Here is a 13,841-nt window from a genome sequence, read left to right as displayed (position 1 = left end):
TGGACCGTTTTATTTGTTTTTGTTCGTTCAGCTTTTATCTTTTATCTTTTTTTTTCCATTTTATCCTTATCTAATGTAAACACTGGGCCATTACCACGGTCTCTCAATCGATGAACCATAACCCAGCAGCTGGCAAATTACACCAAACGCAAAACCCAAGTCTGTTTACAAATGTATTTTGTATTCCCGTCACATATGCCCCTTTCATCCCTCTTCTCTTCTTCTCTTCGCTATTTATGTCCCGCCTCTTTTTGCTGTGTTAATTTGCTGTACGTGACCTTGGCGTTCACGCCCGTGGTCCTAGACAGTGATGCCACCACTCTCTTTTCCCATCTGCCCGACGATGACGACCAGTCGCTGTAAGGCAAGTGAGACAGATGCGCCCTCGTCCCCCCACTGTCCACCAAATGGTCTGACCTGGGTGTCCCCTGAAAGCATGGTACCTGCGAGTGCCCCTGGTTATGGCCAGCTCGGGCTGCTCTGGCCCTTGCCCCTCACTGTGCAGGTGAGTGGTGAGGCTGCGGAGTGGATATGATTGACTCGCCCAGCAAAAGCTGTCAGAAAAGCTGCAGCCCAACGGGGCCACTGGGTGGGAGTGGAAAGACAGACCTGGAGAGAGGGAGGTAGACTGTCAGGAAAAAGGGGATGCCTCCCTGCTTATAATGCTCTTTGGCTGATTAAGTGTTGTTATTGGACACAGTGGGAGGTACCTGCGAGATAATTGTCCACAGCGACAGCTAAATGTCCCAATCTGGAGGTGAAGCCAGAAGCACTATGAAAAAGGTCACATGCCATTATGGGTTCTATGGATCTAATTAATGGTGCAGTCTGTCAAAGGACCCCATCGTAATGTGTAGACAAAATATTCTTTTGATAAAATGGCCCCTTTTCATGTCTTAATAATGTCCAACTTGTTCAGGGGCGGAGTACGTTTTTAGTTTTATCCTTTTCTTTTATTGGCTGTTAGTTGACTCAGAAACCTCCATTTTGGCTTGCATGCCCATTTGGAACATGAGATGAGCCGTTTTAGCAGATTGACACTGACATTCTGCCCTTGCACAGAATGGCAATAGTGCCTGCTATTTGATGCTTGCAGATGTCATTTGTAAAAATGTTTAACCTACAATACCATTTATGATACCAAACGGTTTATACAGCATTGTGCTTGCTGCATAACGACAGATAGTCTTATTAAAGCATGAACTAAGTTGAGTGGAGTTGTGGCGTTACATCAGTTACCACTGGGCATCTTCAGCACAGCTGAGGAACAGCATTATGCCCAGACTTTCTTTTGTTAAATGCAAGTTCCACATTGAGAGATCCCTAGATCTGAGGTAGAGGAATTGAGGGAAACCGATGGCGTGCAGCTGCTACTGAACAAAAGCCCTTGAAAAATCAACAATGGCGATGGGACAAGCCCGAAAAATCACTGGAGCTCCTACTGGGACAATACTGCTTTGACCTTAAAAGAGGATGAAACCGGCTGCAAAAGCTTGTCTATCCGCCCTCAAGAGTTTACAAGAGTCAGACTTGCAGGATGGAAGTGAGGTGTGTGGGTGATGTAACATGGGTAACCGTCTAGTAGACATGAAGGTCATTGCTTCCTTATCTCAAATCTACCATTTATATTTTAACTGAAGTGGGATTCACACATAAATCAATCCGTTGCGGTGTTTTTTGGTTTCTAACAGAAATATGCCGGTTATTGTACGACTTATGCACCTCGATGGTCTGCTGAAACAAGGCGGAGGGTTTCACCCCCTCCAGGTCCTGCCTTAGGGGACGGTGTCTTCAGGGAAGGACTTGTGGAAATGTGGAGCTCCATTGTTATGCTCTGACCTGAAATTGATTCACCATGAGCCCATGAAAGAACGGACGGACCTTCTGGATATCCTAATACTAAAGAAAGGAAAGATGATGAAACGTTACTGAAACATAAATATATAATTCATATGTATCGAGAGATTTTTGAGTGGAGGCTGAATATTCCCAAAGAACACCATGTGTTGTCATTTGAGTTTTTGGTTTCATTATCACTTTCAGATTTTTCCTTGTTTTCTGTTGCATGGTCGTGGAATTAGTAGGTTGGATGAATCATCTACCTGCAATTTTTTTCGACTTGCAGCTCATCAAGTACAGCCTAACTATTAACTAGTAGCTTTAACACTATAGCACAAAAAATAACCCTATAGTTTTCCTTTGGAACCACCTTATAGTAACCTCCCACAAATAACAGGGCCGTATGATAATGGTGTCAAATATTATTCACACTGGATTAAAGGAATGCTGCAATTCACTGCCCATATCTCTTCCCTTTTCTGTTAGCCAGAGTGTAGTGTTCACATGATTGATGAATGATGAATTGTAAAAAACCCAACGACAATGCAAATGTTCAAGTTTTTTAAAGTGCACCATTTGTGCAAAATGTGTATTTTTCCTCTTGACTAGAGCTGAATCAGTTCAACATAGTTGTATACATTATGCCACATTTAAAGGAGATGGTAGACTTTTTTATTTTTTATTATACTTGTGGCTGTACACGCATAAGGGGTGTTTGTTTCAATACATACTTAGTTGGTGATTTAATCGATAACTTTCACCGAAGGACATTTCATTCAAAGACATGTATAGAGGCGCACTTACTGAATATAACACCGTCTAGTTTGTGTGCTCCACTTGTCTGGAGGGAACAGTCTGAACGAAAGCCTCCAGAATCCATGTAACCATATCCAAATGAATGTTTTCATAAGTGGCACTATTAAACGTTTACATCCTCTTTGGATTACTATGTAAACATATAGAGGGGGAAAGCCCAGTACCTCTGGGACGCAGTCTTTTCACAAATTTAGCCCTTTATGAATGTGATAAAAAAAAAAGGCCTTATTTCTTGTACAGACAGGCGCCACTGCATGCCTGAATCAACAAGTAGCCCTTGTTGTGTTTTTGCTCTCCACTTTGATCAACCCAATTAGTCAGGGGTATGTTTTTAATGCAGAATGTGATTGCTGTCTTTATCTTTCCTCCACAGAAATTGAGGCCAGTCAATAAAGATTGTGTGGTTGTTTGTAAAGTGACAATATTTCAGATATCTCGTCAAGTGAATATATTATTTGAAGTCACCAATTAATCCTATCAGTAATGAACTGTAAAATAAGAAAAAACTTTTATTTTCAGACTTGCCACATAATTTGGGTGATGTGGATGAATGTAATACGGTTATAATCATAGAAAAATGATTGTATAGAATATCAATTACCATCCCAAGACCTGGTTAAGTTCCCATAGTCTATCACCAAAGGCCGAAAACGGTTTAGGTCAATTGTTCAAATAAATACTTTAAACACGCAGTTATAACTCGGTCCATCAATTGGGCCCAGTAATAAAACAAAATGATGTATTATAAAATGATAATATCTTAACCTCATCACATACCAGTGAAAGCTTGTAGTAATTTCCCTTCCCTCCCCAAAGACAGGTAAAGGGTAATAAATTGCGTAAAATTGATCCGTCTCAATTTGAAAGTGTGAGCCTCACATTATCAAGGGACTGTTATGCAATATCCATGCTCTTCACCCCCATGCTGCCCCTCTTACACACCCTGCTGACCTTCGTCCCTTTCAACCAATCATTCAGCAGATGCTAATGAGCAGGTCTTCATCTTGACTGGGAATCTGGGATCTCTGTATGGCGGAGGGGAGGCGTATTGATCAGGGCTTAGATGATGCAGCAAGTTCACAGGATTTATTCAGCCTCTAATATCGGGCGTCAGGGACTTCCTCCTGGGGCTGGCTTCCACGAGACCCGGTGCGCTTTCATCTTCCCCGAGATTTAGAACCAGTTTACGGATGACAACCTCCACTCCTCTTGCAGGAGGTGGCTGCGACAGTCTCCACTTAGGGAGGGAGGGGGGGGGGAGCCCGGCTGTTGATATAAATCCCAACACAGTCTGGAAACCGCTGCTGTTTGTGTATACCACGATATGCGAGTAGCACAAACCCCACGCACTCCCTCCTCCTTCTTCTCCTTCCTTCTAGCCCCCACCCCCTCCCCACAACCCCACAACCACCTAAAGCTCTTGATTAGCATTCTGACAGGAGCAGAAGTTAAAGGCACTTGCGTGAGCTGTTTTTCATTTCTCAAAACAAATCTTTGTCAAAACAAGACAATTTTACCACTCAAAATAGAACATCAGTATTCATCGGCAGGCTTGAGATGCTTTGGAGCTACAAACTGTGCTCTCATATACATGCATTTACACCCAAACACTCAGATGAGCAGAGTGGTTATGCTAAATATTTACAAGGTTACGTGTTCTTCCGTGTTTGTGTGTCTGTGTGTGGAATGGGAGGAATACAGGGAGCGATGCTTCTCCTTTGCCATCCCCAGCGTTTTGTCCTGTCCCGTGAGGCTGTGATCCGGAGTACCAGTCAACAGCCGTCGTTATGAGGCCTTCTGCTCCGCATCAAGACATCTCTCGGCTAACAGGTAGATAATCAGAGTGGGAGGCGGGGGGCTAATGTGCACATGAAAGACGGCGGACTCTGCCCCCTCCATCACAACGTCCTTATCTGCATATGTTGGGCTGTAGTACAGGAAAGTGATGGGGAGAGTGCTGGACCCGCCGCCAGCTCTTTACAGCACTCCAAAGCCCGAGGGAAGACAAGTGATGACACGGCTAATGTCCTTGTGTTATTCATGCGTTGACGGCTGTTACTCAGGTTGTTTATTTCTCTCTCTCTCTTTCTCTTCGTCCAGATGTGCTCTTTTGTTATCTTATCTATGTTGAGCGTTTTCCAGATTGTGTCTTATGGATGCTTGCTCCCTTGGCGTCATGGCCTTGTGCTGCAGACTCTTCAGGAGGATAAAACAACAACACTCAGGAGCTTGAAGTCATGAGAGGGGAGAGAAAGGGAGCTTTTTTTATATTAAAAGGCTCTTAGAGGGAGCTGCATGTATAATTTACCATCAGATATATCTTTTAGAAGTTTCGCATGAATGACTTTTGGGTTGGGGAGTGATTCTAGCGGTGACATTTGGCTTTTGTTCCACTTACTTGCGGGGGGAAGGACTGCATTTCTTTCATTCTTCACGCAGAGCCGGGTTGAGGGAACTAAATATCTCACTTTGGGAACGCGAAGCAAGGGCTCTGTCCTCAGCTAGCCATGACCTTCAGCTGAAAAGGCAGGTCCCTGCTATTTTACAAATCAATCACTGGAGAACCTCAGTCAACAGACCACTTTAATTCAGCATTTCATCAATAATTTTACATCAGTTCTCTCCCGGCTTTGTTCTCGTGAGACTAGCTGCCATTCATTTTGGCTTGCTTATTGACATTCATCTGTAAACACACCGTATTAACACGAGCTGCCCAAAAGTAAAGCTCCCTGGCCCCTTTGCTCTGACACATGCACAAATGCTCCAGAGAGGTCATGGGATGCTTTGTTTTTTAGCTGTCTTTTTCGCATTTTATTTTACATCCAGAAAGTAGCATTTCTGTTTTCATATTCATTGGTTATTTGCTAAAACGTGTGTGTGTGTGTGTGTGTGTGTGTGTGTGTGTGTGTGTGTGTGTGTGTGTGTGTGTGTGTGTGTGTGTGTGTGTGTGTGTGTGTGTGTGTGTGTGTGTGTGTGTGTGTGTGTGTGTGTGTGTGTGTGTGTGTGTTTCTAAATACAAGTGCTGCATTGTTAGACGACATGCCACGTGTGCATTCAAGACAAATTATCCTTAGGCCATGATAAATAGATAAATGCACTCGGTGACCCTTGGGCTTTTCTCTCATGTGTGCAAAGCATGGCAATTCTTCAGTCCAGTGCACATACTTTCCCCATACAGTATTTTTTTCCCTTTGGGCAAGATGTCGATACGTAGCAGCGAGCCGAGTGCCCATATGGAGGCCCCAAAGACAGTCCAACCTTTATATAAAGAACTCATTAACCAGGCGAACTTCTGACTTGTATGTAGTACCATTATAGCATGGTAGCAGAATTTCTGCTAGCAGAGGTTGAACTAAGCCACTGAACCACACCATGTCCAATCTCAGCATTAATGCAAGCTGATTTGTTACCTCCCGAGCTTCACCAGTCATTTCAGCGTTTTCATACAGACGAGAGCTCGTAGTGAAGCCCAAATGTCGTGAATCGCAATGAAGTGCTGAGCGAATCCCTCACAATGCTGGCTACACTTCTGAGTCAGCCCAGCCAAAAATTGCACATCTTCATATGCACTATTTTCACGACTTTGATTGGTAATATACATCTTTGTGGAAGCATCCATCAGTAGCATATGGGTAGTCAGTGTTTTGCAGCTGCAGAATACTTGGTGCTTGTTAAAAAAGCGCATCCCAGACTTATTGCCTATATAAATCTTCAATCTTGTCAATACAAATGATTTGTTTATTGATCCATCCTGACGTTGTTGTAATTAGTTGGCCTATCCGCAATGCGTTTTTACTTGTCTCATTTACTAGATCAAAATACAGTTTCCTTCCTAATTATTGTGTGTATGACTAAATAGCACTTTAGTTTGAAGTCTGGTCAGTGATCCACAACAGATGCTTTGCTCACTGCAAATATAAATGGGTAATGCTCGGACTGTCCTCTTCTGATGTCAATCTACGCCAGTTCCCTCTTACTTGTAGGGATGAATATAATGATGCATATAGCACAGTCCTCTATTTCAGAAGTCTATGAAATCTATGAAGTCCCGATGAAATGGCTGAGAAAGTACAAAGACCAATAGATCAACTGTCTTATCTACCGGGACCTTATTCACGTGTAATTCTCTACAAAGGACACGGCTATTTCAATATCTTTCTGCCTCTGCTTTCTCTGCACCAGTAATAGTGCTTATGAATTAGAGTATGTGGATATATAAATATATGTATTCTATACATTAAGACATCAAATAAAGTATGGCTTGGGTTTAATGAGTGTGTTGTTGCTTTGCACCCTGTTTGATGCCAGTATTCAGACATTGGATATGGGCTTTGATTTGGTCTGCCGCAAATGTTTATTTTCATACCTGGCAAAGTAAATATTACCGTAATGAGGTATGCAGCGTCCAACTATCCATTTTAGATCTTTGGCTCCTAGTGTCATTTTGTAGCGATAACTTTTTGTTCTACATCCATGAGTGATAAGCCGCGATTGAAGGCTCAAATATTGAAGTTTTGATTGGTGAAAACAACTGACTCTATAGTCTATAATTCTCTTTCTGAAATGAAACGTTCATCTGACAGATGACTTAATCTGTGATAACAAGTCGAATGGGAAGCCTGCACAAAAGAGCAAAAATACTCTGGAAAAGGATACCAGGCGCTATTCTTTTTGTCTAGGAGTCCACATGTGACCCAATAATACACACTCGTGTCAATGGACAGCTGCGACAAGGCGCAGGCACAGAGAAAATGTCACTATGTGGACATGGGCCAACAATAAGTAAACACCTTAAAATATTTAAGCAACTTTATTCTGTTTACGCACCCTTTTTGTGGTGCGTTAGTTATGCCGACACGACACAGCAGCAGAAAAAAGAAAAAGAAAGGCATACTAGTAAACTAGCATTGGCGAAGGAGTCCTTCTTCTTTTTTAGCGTGTTTTCCCTCGTTTAAGAAAGCAGCATATATACAGCATGTGTTAATTCAGGTGGAAAAAGGGTATGGATACGTTGCAATGGATGAGGTTTAGAGCCTCTATATATTCACCATGACGGGATTAGCTACAGCCTCTGTTATCTCGGCCATAAATTAATTGGAGGATAGATGGATGGATCTTAAACAAGTACATCACAAATGTTTTCTGTTATTTTTCTGTTAGATACATTTTTATACTATGTTATATTATGCAAATGATAGAGGGAGGGGTCAGTTCCGTCTGTCACTGAGATGAAGTTATCCCCAGCCAAATGGCAGGTGTATAGGCCAATGACCACACCCAATTTTTCTGCGACATATTTTCTCCCTCTTCTAAAAAAATAAACCTTTTTTAGTTTAGTTGTGAAATAACTTGTAACATGAATATAAGTTGCACAATGATGTGTTTAGATGCAGCAAACCTTTAGACAAGTTCAAGGTAAATAGAGTTAGAGCGTCTGTGCTTTATAAAAAATATATTCATACAATTTGTTGAATCCATGTGTGTCTTTAAATGGAGAACTAAACAAAGGGGAGACAATCTAAGACATTGTTTTTAAAGACACATAGTGCTTTTTCAGGCATATGCAGAGGAAGTTGAATAAACAAAGACTTACTGTTACTGTGAAAGGTATTGTGGACACAGACAATGATTTAAATCCACTTATATTCGTAATGGAATGAACTCCTTTATTTGTCTAAAACCTCACAAAGATATTTGTTATTAATGACTAATAAAAAAAATACCTGAAAACATCCTCCCATCTTGTTTGGCCTTCACATTCTCCCATTCTTCAATACGGAGAGAGGAAAACAAAATATTACAATATTTTGTAGCTTTTATGCAAATCTGACATTTTCTTCTCAGGGAGCCAGATTGGGTATTTACAAGAGGTTACCTGCCTATGTAATGCTGAGGTAGCACAGCCTCACTTCAATTCACTCTTTTTTTTTTATCCTATCAAAACTTTAGTACCTCACAACCATAATCACATACATGCAAATATGAAAGTTCAGTCTCTTCAGCTGATAAGGTGCATGTGTCAAATCCTATCAGCACACAGGCCTATCTCAGGTTTGCACCTTTGAGATTAAAAGAGCACTGCATCACTGAATTATTGTGTTTCAGATTTTTGTGGGTAGATGGCTACATATTATATATATTTAATTATTTTGCAAATATAGTGCTTGGAGTTTACAAATCCTACCAAAGCTCAAGAGGATACATAAAAACAAATGTAATTCTACCAGGGACTGACAAAGCATTGCTTTACTGACTAAGAACACATTCAATCATTTCATTTTATTAAATCCCAACTCAACTTGGATGCGATTACATTCGCTGTGCAAAAAGGTTGGATTCTTGATTAAAGTGAGGCAGTTTGTTGGGAGTATTCATTGTTCTAATGTCATTGCCAAAGGCCCTATGAGTTGTATTATTGATCACAGAGCAAAAAACTGTTTATGTCAAGGAAACAACTATGGACACACCACATTATGCCTCACCGACAGTATAGTTCTGGCTTGATTGTCAAGATGATGAGGTGAATATACTTCCGTTCTGCTACTCTTAGACAAATGATATGCCCCCACAGGGCAGTCAGGTTGAGTGTCTGACATGAAGCCTTCACTCTCGTAATAGAGGTTTGCTTGGTGTTGCTGAGAGAGGGATGCTGGTATTTTTAGCGCAAATACTGTACTGGCATCATGTTTTTATTTTTTTGCACCTATTATTTAGGAACGTTCAATAACATGCGTTTGGACCAGTCCGTGTTATAAATATATATTTGTCTAGCTCCATGCGGAACGGTTTTTCATTCACCTCAGTGATTCCCTCTAAAAAGGAAGTCCCTTTCATCATGGAACTTTCATTAAGACCTTCATTCAGATCCAAAGGAGACAGTCATGCTGAACAGGGAGCTTTTGAGTATGTTTCACCCGTATTAAACATGTTGAATAGCTGAGAAAATAATGTGTGTTCTGTTCATCTTTGCTCATGGCGTTGGTAGGAGAGCCAATGGGGGCAGTCGTCTGGGGTTGCAGGCATGTGCTTTAGTAGCCTCGCGATGAACTGATGTCTTCTGTTTTACTATTGCTAAGTATTGAACTGTATGCAATGAGCGATATGATGCAAAGCTAGTGAAATGAAAGGCACGAGGTGTAGAATATTGCCAAAGGCACACATATTTTGTTTTAATAACCATGAGGGTAGTAAATCTTTGGAATAATAGGACCTGGTGAAATGTAATGGCGGTAGTGATGGTGTGGTGAAGTTTAAATATCCGTAACGCATCGAATTTGACAATACCCTTTTTTTCCTTTCTTCTCCTGCTGAAGATTTATTGTTATACCTCAGAGACCCACGTAATGTCATTCACTCTTTGAACACTCTCCCTCTCGGCCCATCTGCCAGATGTGCCCTCCCCTTCTGCTTTGTTTTTCCACATTGTATTTTTTGTGGGTTGTTTTCCTTCACTGTGACCGGGTACAAGAGCTTTCCTCAACCAGGTCATCCTCCCCCCCCCCCCCCCCCCCCCTCCCAACCCCTCCCAGGATGATCAGTAGCCCGCGGGAGACTGTAAATACACAGTGCTTCCCGGGGGAGCGGGCCCATGAGACACTAAGGCAGACCTCTCAGGCTGACAGGGGCCACGTCGCCGCGGTCCCATTACTTTTATCGTGTCGGCCACCATCCCAGACATCTCTTCTTAGTCCGGCACCGCGGCCCCGCTCCCCTCGCCTCCTCTGTGTGTGTATAATGCATCGCTTTTCTTATTTATTCATCCTCTTTTCACTAGATACTGTGCTTTAAGGCATTTAAACTTTTTCCTATATAAATATCTATATACTTTTTTTTCTTTTTTATAGAATTAACTCACAATCATGAATCTTTATTAAAGCAAGCCCCAAAATAAGTATTAAGTTTGAAGTGTTATGGCTTTAATGGATTAACACTCCAATTTCCAATGCCCTCCTATTGAATACCAATTTATACCTGTGTTTCTCCAATTATGAGTCCTAAAGCAGGTCTGACCCTGCTTTAGGATGTATTCCAAAATCATAGCTATAGTACATTAGATTGGATTAACAGATTATGTATAATGTTTAAGGTTTCAATAGAGAATAATGCATTATGCTTCCAATAATAAGGTCATGTAGCTTATGTACCTGTAGCAGTTCAAATCATAGGAGAAATAACAAGAAATAAGATGTGTCCAACTGTGGTGAACGTTTAAACTATTCGATGTGCAAATCACTGTAAGCATACATAAATGCAGATTATGCACCAGACTCCAATTGAATCTTTGCTTACAATGTAGAGGATAAAACATAATTTAAATGTACCATTGTTATTTCTCTATGGACTCCAAGATACCTCATCCCAATGAATAGAACAGTAGGTGGGGAGAGAATAGGATTTTTAAGAATGTATGTATTTTCTATTCAAACTGCTGTTGGCTCTTTTGTCTCACTAATCCTTGTGCATCTTAGACTCTCACACGCTACCCTCGTTTCATTTGTTCAAAGTGGTTCAATTCCTCTCTCTACCTCAGCTGTTTCCCAAAAGCGCTGGACCTGTTGTACAATTCCCCTCGCCCGACTAATCCCATTTCAAATGAATAACATGCACGAGGGATGGCTCGTATTCCATTTGTCCCGTGTGCATGACTTTGTGTGGCAAGACGGGAAAGAGCCGTTAGGGGCTTTCAGATAATGCGCTGTAAGGGATGAAAGAAAGCGCACAAATCAATACTTTATTTCAACATCTTCAGTTGGTTTTCCGGGGTCCACATTGGGAGGCGCCTGCTAATTTGAAAGTGTGCGGGGGCTTGTGATAGTCCCCATTATTCGCCCCACTGATAAGAGGAAACCGTTGTAGCCCTCCTGTTAATCTGTGACAGATGCATCAGCTCGATCAATAGCCCTCCACATTTTTGTGTGCTCCCAAGAGAAGATTGATGGGCCAGACGCAAGTTGGAAATGAGCCCCTTGCTCATTTCCAACACTTCCTCCTCATTATCGTTCCAATTATGCGTCTCACCCCCCCCGGGGACCCTATTTTGGGGATAGCATTAAAAATAAATAAATAAATAAATAAATAAATAACCCCCCCCCCCCACTCCCCAAAGACAACAAACACTCCCACGCAAACCCAGTCTCTCCGTTTCCCTCCCTGCGGATCATTTTGCATCAAGCGGCGGTTGTCTGACAGAACCCCCCATTGACACCGCCTTCATGGCGGTCAAACGAGTGGGCGCACGCGTGCCAACAAAGTGGATTAGGCGGAAGGGAGCTGTCAACAGGAAGTATCGGACCTGACCCGGGTTGGGGCGGGGGGGGTGTAGGGGGGGCGGTCTGAGTCGGGGGGGGTGAGAGGCAGCCGCAGCGGGGATGATGCGACTGCTGCCAGTGAGGGGGAAGTAATCTCAATGTTGCCGTCTCGTGAATAATTAAGCGCTGACTACCCTATTTTTGTCTGACCGATAACGAAAAGACAAGAAAAAAGAAAATGAAACAACAAATTTGAAACTGGGGGTGACAAAGATCATTCTTTGCCCTTTTTATCATACAATAAATATGTATATAGATATTTAAATATATAGAATATTATTAAATACATAAAATGAAATAAAATACGTCCATGTCTTTGTGTGTTTGTGTATTTCCTGACGGCTGTACTAGCGCTGATAAGCTGTGCGGGTGCAGGCTGACCAAGCAGTGAGTGGAGGGTCCAGAGAGCAGCAGCAGAGGCAGCTCGAGTGCTCCAGTCACTCTCTGAGCCGCGCAGGCAGCAGCAGCAGCACACGAGCGCTCCAGTCACTCTGTCTCAGCCGCGCGGGCAGCAGCAGCTCTAGCAGTCGCCGCCGCAGCAGTAGGAGCAGAGCCAGCGCTCGTAACAGTCACAGCAGAAACAGCCGCGGCCAAAAACTCTCTCTCCGTTCTCCGGACCTCATTCATTTTTTTTTTCCTTTCTTTCCTGGACTTGATAAAGGAGAGCAAGTGAACCGCTGCTACCGAAACAACAACAACAACAACAACAACAACAGAGCAAAACAAGCAAAACAAACGCAGACCTGGCTGCCCCCATGCCTATCGAATTTGTTTGCAAAATCAAATTTGCAGAGGAGGATGAGAAGCAGAAAGCCAAGCAGGACGGGGACACGGAGAGCCTGATCGAGGAGAGTTGCGCGCGGCCGGTCAAGGACTTGGCCGGCTTCGCCAACTCCTGCTCTCTCCATGGGATTAACCACATCTTCGTCTCGGGCCGCCTGGGCATCCGTCAGACCCTGTGGGCGCTGGCCTTCGTGGCCTCCCTGGCGCTGTTCCTCTACCAGGCGGCCAAGTGTGCCATCTCCTACCTGGAGCATCCGCACGTCACGGCGCTGAACGAGGAGGCCAGCCCCGAGATGGTGTTCCCCGCCGTGACCATCTGCAACATCAACCGCTTCCGCTTCTCCGCGCTCACCGACGCCGACATCTACCACCTGGCCAACCTGACGGGGCTGCCCCCCAAGAACAAGGACGGCCACCGGCCCACCGATTTGGAGTATCCTGCCCCGGACATGCAGGACATCTTTAACCGCACGGGCCACCAGCTCGAGGAGATGCTGATGAGCTGCAACTTCAGTGGGCAGAACTGCTCGGTGGATGACTTCTCTGTGGTGAGTGCTCTCCAAAGTTTCTCCAAAGTTGTCCCTTTGTTTGTTTAACGCTCTGACGGTAATGAAACCCCACTGCACCCGGAAGTGAATGACTTTTATTGCTTTATTTTTCGTGTTCATGAGAAAATGCCGCCTGGTCATTCGTTTTTTAAATACTGCTGATATCAAATGGAACTGCTGTGTGTGTATGTGTGTGTGTGTATGTGTGTGTGTGTGTGTGTGTGTTATTTTTTGTTCAGCTTTTTTAGCTTTCCTAAACTACTTTTCTCCTTGCACTACTTGGCACTTACGGGGGACCATGTTGTTTCGGGGAAGTGTGTGTGATTACTGTATGCAAGACGGAGTGCTTTGGCTGAGTCACTGTGCTGTAGCTTTTATCCAGTCGCAAGCACCTGCAGCAACAGTTCATTGTGCCGAGGCTAGTGCTTCTCTGTGGACCAGAGTCGAATGTGGCATGGAACAGAAAGGTCCTCACAGGGAGTGGGAAGAAACAGTCATCTTTTATGTTTTTTATTCTTGAACAACATTTAAAGGAAGAGAAAAATAA

The 13,841-nt window shown here is 43.2% G+C and overlaps 1 protein-coding gene across 1 annotated transcript in view; it reads left to right on the top strand.

Moving 5' to 3' along the window:
- Positions 1–12,345: 12,345 nt before the first annotated feature.
- Positions 12,346–13,841, top strand: part of LOC132448674 (acid-sensing ion channel 4-A-like) — a 61,856-nt gene continuing 60,360 nt past the window's right edge. The window contains 1 exon segment of the mRNA XM_060040148.1: positions 12,346–13,294. Within this exon segment, the coding sequence (XP_059896131.1) occupies positions 12,719–13,294 (576 nt within the window). The 5' untranslated portion in view covers positions 12,346–12,718.

The sequence above is a fragment of the Gadus macrocephalus genome, chromosome 20, assembly GCF_031168955.1.
Source record: "Gadus macrocephalus chromosome 20, ASM3116895v1".
Lineage (NCBI taxonomy): Eukaryota > Metazoa > Chordata > Actinopteri > Gadiformes > Gadidae > Gadus > Gadus macrocephalus.
This window is presented reverse-complemented; position numbering and strand designations above follow the sequence as displayed.